The sequence below is a fragment of the Otolemur garnettii genome, unplaced genomic scaffold (genome assembly GCF_000181295.1).
Source record: "Otolemur garnettii isolate 467f Iridium unplaced genomic scaffold, OtoGar3 scaffold00031, whole genome shotgun sequence".
Taxonomy (NCBI): Eukaryota; Metazoa; Chordata; class Mammalia; order Primates; family Galagidae; genus Otolemur; species Otolemur garnettii.
The window spans coordinates 17,025,382-17,032,573 of record NW_003852426.1 but is presented as its reverse complement, the minus strand read 5'-3'; the positions used below and the strand labels follow the sequence as shown (position 1 = coordinate 17,032,573).

General features: G+C 40.0%; 1 protein-coding gene across 3 annotated transcripts in view; it reads left to right on the top strand.

Annotated features, from left to right (window-relative positions):
* The window catches only part of PLA2G7 (phospholipase A2 group VII), a 31,122-nt gene that overhangs the window by 20,475 nt on the left and 3,455 nt on the right, over nt 1-7,192 (top strand). For all 3 annotated transcript variants that reach the window (XM_023512920.1, XM_003789247.3, XM_012804639.2), the window contains 6 exons: nt 72-165; nt 2,281-2,349; nt 2,926-3,052; nt 3,952-4,065; nt 5,390-5,481; nt 6,658-6,828. In XM_023512920.1, coding sequence (XP_023368688.1) covers nt 72-165; nt 2,281-2,349; nt 2,926-3,052; nt 3,952-4,065; nt 5,390-5,481; nt 6,658-6,828 — 667 coding nt within the window. The remainder of the gene's footprint in view (nt 1-71; nt 166-2,280; nt 2,350-2,925; nt 3,053-3,951; nt 4,066-5,389; nt 5,482-6,657; nt 6,829-7,192) is intronic.

Genomic DNA, 7,192 nt, shown 5'->3' with positions numbered 1-7,192 from the left:
ATGTAAGTTAAATGAAGTAGCACCATTCGAGTCACAGAAAACACTAACTGTAATGACCCACTGTTGTCTAGGTTCAATGACAACTCCTGCGAACTGGAATTCCCCTCTGAGGACTGGTGAAAAATATCCACTAATTGTTTTTTCTCATGGTCTTGGAGCATTCAGGTAATGTTTGAAAGATTGAACAAAATGCCCATAGGGATCAATGACAATTTTGTTTGTTTGTTATTTTATTTTATTTTTTCCCAGAAAAGGAATAGGGGCTTTTGCAATGTCATGTGGGCCATTGTCCTGGAGAGTTGCAGTTCTTGAATAATTCACTGTGGTCTACTGGCCAGCCCAGCCCAGTGTTGTCAAGTTGTCTTTCCCTCCTTGGTGGGGATTATCCCTGGAGCAGAGAAGAGGGTTGTTGCAGTCTTGCTTGCTGTCCTTCTATGTTAGATTAGTTACATTCTCAAACCATCCTCTGCATTGGTTAGTTTGTCCAGGAAATAGTCACCAAGATTGGATTGTGTGTGAAAGACATTTGTGGAGAGAAATAACTGTGAAGGTTAGAGGAGAAGGAATAGGAAGAGATGGCAAGAGGTCTCAGGCCATGACGTAGGTTGGATGCCTGGAAAGGAGAAGGGGAAGGGAGCAGGATTGAGGAAGGAGAGTCAGATGGCAGCATAGTTCTCAGAAAGATTGGGCCAGGCCAGTGGAGGCGGTGCTTGACCCCAAGTTGCTTGTAAAGAGTCCTGCCTCTCACAGGAACAGGCCTGTGTTAGTACCCATGCTGTGCCATGTCCCTTGGCTGTATCCAAGGTACAGAGCAAATAAGTGGTGGAACCAGGATTCACTTAGACATGGTGGTGGAGCCAGGGGGGCAGGTGCATGGGCGTTTAGTAAGCTCTACTCTCTGTCGCATGACACCTGAGTAGTGCATTTACATGACAAGCACACCCTCCTTCTGTCTCTCTTCTTCTACCACAGGAGATTATAAGACCTTTCAAGAATAAAAGGTGGCTTTTAGCTGGGAAGTTGGATAGCATCTGCCCTTTAATTGCAGTCCAGCTAGTTATTTGACTTCTACTATATTAGTGATTGGCAAATTAGACTCCAAGTCCAATCCACTTTTTTGCCTGTTTCTGTAAATGAGTTCTAGTGGAACATAGCCACACCCATTCATTTTTCAGTATCATCTCCTCTACTTTTGTGCTACAAATGCAGAGTTGAGGTATTGTGGCAAAGACCATATAGCCCACGAAGATGGAAGTATTTACTGTCTGGTCTTTTTTTTTTTTTTTTTTACTATCTGGTCTTTAACAGAAAATGTTTGCTGATCCCTATGCTAGACCACTTTCCCCACTTGAAAATGTCCTGTATTTTCAGCAGAAGGTATCGCTTCTAGCCACCTCATTTTTATTCTTTATGGTCATTTCCTATTGAATGTAGCATGTGAGGAAAAGATTGTGTAGAATGATGACAAGGAAGAGGGTATAAACATAGTTGCCTAGCACATGATGTTTGTCACCATTTCGCCTGGTCCGATCATTTAAACAATATGTAATGTGTTAAATATTTGCCCTGTTTCAGATATGGTTATAAGCCCTGAAGATGTATCACATTATCTTACCTATTAGATACCATACTATTATAGCATCATCTTTTTACAGATCAGAAACCAAGGCAAAGAAAAGATAAGGACTTATCCAAGGTACAGAGCAAATAAGTGGTGGAACCAGGATTCAAACTCAGCAGTCAGACTCCGGGTCCCATTCTTTGCTTTCCAACGTACAGTATCTTACCAAAACCTTACAACTATCCTAAAGGCTTTATTATTAGCCCCATTTTACAGATGAGGAAAAAAGTTCAGAAATTACCTGAAATCATGTAGCTGACAAGTGGCAGAGCCAAGATTAAACCCCTCAAATCTCAAAGGCCATATTTGTAATCACTGTACCAAGGTTTCTCAACCTCAGTGCTGCTGACATTTTGGACCAGATCATTTCTTGTTGTGGAGGGTTGTCCTGTCCATTGTAGGATGTTTACTGGCATTCTTTCACCCACTAGATGCCAGTAGCACCCTCCCCCGATTCATGATAATGAAAATATTGCCAGATATTATCAGATATCTGCTATGGGACTAAATTACCCTCCTCCTTGAAAACCCCAAGTCTCCATTCTGCTGCAGAGCACTACTCAGGGAGGTAATGGCCTCCATGTTCCTAGTTTTATTAGTGGCCCCAGCCTTGTAATCATGATGAGTAGTCATAATGATTCCTTCTTTTTGTTTTGAAGGACAATTTATTCTGCAATTGGCATTGACCTGGCATCTCACGGGTTTATAGTTGCTACTGTAGAGCACAGGTACGTTACTGGGGAATGTGAATGCCCATAACACACACACAAAAAATGTTAATGAAATTTTCAAAGATGATGACATAATACAAAAAGGATATTGAGTTAGATTGTTAAGACATATGAAACATTTAAGATTTTTAGATTGCTTATGGCATGCTGTGTACTATATGGGAGGTGTTTTCCACATACCATCTCATTTAGTCTTCATAAAAATTCTATCAGATGGGGACTATTCTCATCATTCTAAGGAAGAGGAAAATGAAAGGGGAGAAAGGGGAACTTTCCCCAAGTCACACAGCTGGTAAATGGCAGTGCTGGGACTTGGTTCCCAGGGGGTGAGTTTTGGACACAGTAACATTGCCTCCCGGAACTGTGAAGACAGAGTGGGCTGAGTTTACCCATTACTCCTCCACAATAGATAAGAAGGCCTTTCTTCTAGAATTTACTTTAGGTTCTCTTTAATTTAAAAACACGTGGAGCTGAAGAAAAAAGAGAAATCAAAAGGTCAGAGGGAGGTTGGTTCAAGGACACATGAGGAAGGGAGGGAGAGTGTATGAGTAATGGATTGTGCTTGCATCACAGAGACAGATCTGCATCTGCAACTTACTACTTCGAGGACCAGTTAGCTGCAGAAACAGGGAACAAGACTTGGCTCTACCTGCAAATCCTAAGACGAGAGGAGGATGAGCTCTCTGTACGAAATCAGCAGGTACGGTGCAGTGAGAGAAGAGGGGGCTTCTTGACCTAAAAGTGTACACAAAAGGATGACATCTACTAACTTAATTTTACACAGGATGAGTCCTGCGCCTACCTCTCCTATTTCCCATTCTCAAAGATCTGTCAGTGGATTCTCTAAGTCATAAAATTGCCTTAATGAAATGTCTGGTTCATAGTTAAAGGCAAACACAAAAATCCTGGGGGGTGATAGTGAATATTCAGAATTTTCTTGCATTAACTCCTCTAATTTTAGAATCTCAAAAGTGCTACAAAATAAACTAATGATTTCCCTACCAGAGACAATATAAAAATCCGACTTTCATACAGGTGGTAGATAATAGCATTAAGAGTATAGGCCTCAGGATCCAGCTTTCTATGTTTGAATCCTGGCTTTGTTGATTCAATATCCTGGGGTGACCTTGGATAAGTTAATCTTTGTGCTTCCATGTTTTTATGTCACTAAATAGTGAATATAACAGTGTCTATCTTACAAGCATATTTGGATCATTATCCAGTGGAATAAAGCACATTGAGGGCTTCATTATAGTGAGCAATAGTGGGTACTTTACATATGTTATTGCATTTAAGCCTGTCCATATTTCACTGGAGTAGGGATTATTATACAATAAGTAGAAATTCAGAGAGGTTAGGTTAGGTAAATCATCTGAAGTCACATATTAGGTGAGCAACAGAGACTGGATTTGGATCAAGCCATACCTATGTGCAAAGCAGGTGCTGGTGTCATTTGCTAGTATGTCTTTTAATCGTGAATTACACGATATTTTGAGTTTTTAACTAACCAACTATTTTGTGTGCAACTTCTATACACATTTTAAAATAATTGTAATAACTTTTCACTTTGTTGTTTCCTTCTTCTAATAATCCAATTAGGTACATCAAAGAGCAAAGGAATGTTCCAACGCTCTTGATTTGATTCTTGATATTGATCATGGAAAGCCAGTGAAGAATGTATTAGATTTAGAGTTTGATGTGGAACAGCTGAAGGTAAGCCAGTTTTCCCCCTTATCCTGTATTTCTTTACTCTCCTTTGCTGTCTGATTATCTGTTATATTACAAAGTACAACATGATGAAGGGCTGCACAAAAATGAATGATAGAAATGGCCAATATATTAGGCTGAACAGCACAAGAAATTGCCAGCAGTCAGTCAGATTTGATCTACAAAAATGGCGGTGTTGTATGGTTCAACTTAAAACTTCCAGTGGAGGTACTAGAATTCCTTGGGTGACTCCTGCATGTTTTTGAGCTTGATGTTGAGAAGTTGGCCAAAAGTTTTGGACAAAAATTTGGGAGGGGATGAAAGAATGTCACACAGAGTGGACAGCATGAGCAGAGACTCAAAAATGTGTGAGGCATGGGAAGTGCAGAGAATGGAAGGATGTGAGGATAAGACGGTGGTCTGCTCTCCAGGCATAGTGAAGTGTGTTGCTCATCACCCAGCTGCTCTGTCCGGTATCCATGCCTCAGTACATGTTGTCCTCTTGACCTGATATACCCTTCCCTTTCACTAGCTCCTTCCTAATCTTCAAGACTCCAGTTAGACATCACCTCCTCCAAGAAGCTTTTATGCACCCTGGTGCCCACCCCTAGACCAGGTTCACTATCTGTCACAGGTGTTTCTTGGCACCACTGTATTGTATTCCATCATGTCTCTGTATCACTTTCTTCCCTGATAGAGTGTGAGCTCATTGAAAGTGAAACTGTGGTCCTTGGCACAGAGCAGGTGCTCAATGAATACTCATGGAATGAACAAACTAGTAAACATGGGGTGGCAAGAGGCAGAAGTCAGAAGCAATGTCCAAATGTCAATGTGGGTGACTAAGAAGACCATTAAGTTTACTTCTGAACTTTCACATATGTGTTATATGTAGATATAAAACTATGTTTTATACATGCATGTATATATGTGTGGATAATAGGAATATATGCTTGTATATATTCTGTTTCATAAGAAACCAAGGTACTTTAGCCACACCCACAAAATGAATAACTTATATGATTGACAAAAGCCTTTAGTCTGGGCTGGGTGCCTGTGGCTCAAGTGGCTAAGGTGCCAACCACATACACCTGAGCTGGCGGGTTCGAATCCAGCCCAGGCCTGCCAAACAACAGTGACAGCTGCAACCAAAAAATAGCCGGGCATTGTGGTGGGTGCCTGTAATCCCTGTAATCCCAGCTACTAGGGAGGCGGAGGCAGGAGAATCGCTTGAGCCCAGGAGTCGGAGGTTACTGTGAGCTGTGATCCTTTAGTCTGTTCTTCTAATACCACATGAGATAATTCTGAATTTATATTGTGCTTCTTCACATAGGGCGCCATTGATAGAGACAAAATAGCAATAATTGGACATTCTTTTGGTGGAGCAACAGTTATCCAGGCTCTTAGTGAAGACCACAGATTCAGGTAAGAGAACAAGAGAGAGTGAAGCCAGAGGACAGTAAATTATTAGAAGAGGGGTCGTGAGAAAACATATAGCATTTTTTAAAATCATAATGTTAATGAAGAAAGGATCCCATGGAGTTGTAAAACTCTTCCTTTGCTTCCATCAAATGTTCTATGTTCACTTTTCTAGGCAGAAACCATCTACTGCTCCTACCATTAAAAACTCTCCCCACTCGTACATATAACATTTTCCCTTATACATTTGCTTACATGTTTGCTCAAGGGCTTAGAAATCCATCTTTATATATATTTTTTCTGTGACCCTATGATTATAATAATAATATTGCCATCTTGCAGTATTGCTGGGCTTGCCTATTGGCAGAGCTTTTTTTAATGAGTTGTTTTTTCCCTTCCATTTTAAGGTGGTGCTGAGTATAAAGTGACACAGTTGTTTGGGTAGGAGGAGTGAGGACCAGGCCCCGATTCTGTAACTTGTACAAACATTTCCTTTCTTGAACTATTCATTCCAGATCAATGATGTCATGTAGAACTGACCACATAGAAAAAGGAGAGGATCAGGGTGTGACATTTCCCCCTGAATTTCTTAAACTCTATTTCAGTGTAAGGGGATTCTCTTCTTTTATCCAAAAGGTCAAGAAACACAGGATAGACTTAGAAGGAAAGTTCCATTTTCAATGATATGCCATAGGGTTCCCTTCAATGCTCAGTGTTTCAGGTAAAGCACCTCTAAACAGAAAGGAATGGGTCCAAAACTGTGGCTCTGAAAAAGGTATAATCAGTGTACTAACAGAGTGAGCTAAAGCTCTGGAAACACGAGGACAATGTGCTTTTATTGTACTTTTTCAGATACTCCCATGGCTTTCAAGAAACTATTACTTATTTTAAAAATTATTTTGAAAACAATATAATTTTAAAAATCTTTACATTTTAGGGATATATATTTCTAAAGGTTGCAATTCCTAGAGGCCTTCTAAAGAAAATGGTTGTATAATTGCAAGACTGCTAACTTATAAAGCTAATCATATCCCCTTTCCACACTGAAGTATCTCTTGCACTCAGCAAGACAACCCATAAAAAACTGGTGTGGGTATGTCCACTAATCCAAGCCTTGTTAGGAAGTTGTGTATGTTGGCTAGTGTGTAACCAGCCTTCTTTCCTCATTGTCAACAAATGCAGGTGTGGCATTGCCCTGGATGCATGGATGTTTCCACTGGGTGATGAAGTGTATTCCAGAATTCCTCAGCCCCTCTTTTTTATCAACTCTGAACAGTTCCAATATCCTGCTAATATTGCAAAAATGAAAAAATTCTACTCACCAGATAAAGAAAGAAAAATGATTACAATCAAGTAAGTATTAGAGACTTAATTTATCATCTGAAAAAGAAACATGGAACTTGGATAGACATCAATGGCTGTCATTTGGTAGCCGTTACAGAATTGCCGAAGTGGTTGTTGAGACCTCCAATAAGGAGAATATTAGATAATTCTTATTAGATGATCTCAGTTTCTGAAAACATTTAGATGTACTCTTTTTAAAATGGAGATGTTTGAGTAGTGTTTATGTGTTTGTTACACATACTGGTAAATTCGCATGGCACCACATGCTGTTTTTATCTAAACACCAGAATGTACCCACACATTTTGGGGGGTGTAGGTAGGGGGAGAAGTATTCCATTATTAGACAAGACTAGGAACGCTTTTTTTTTTTTTT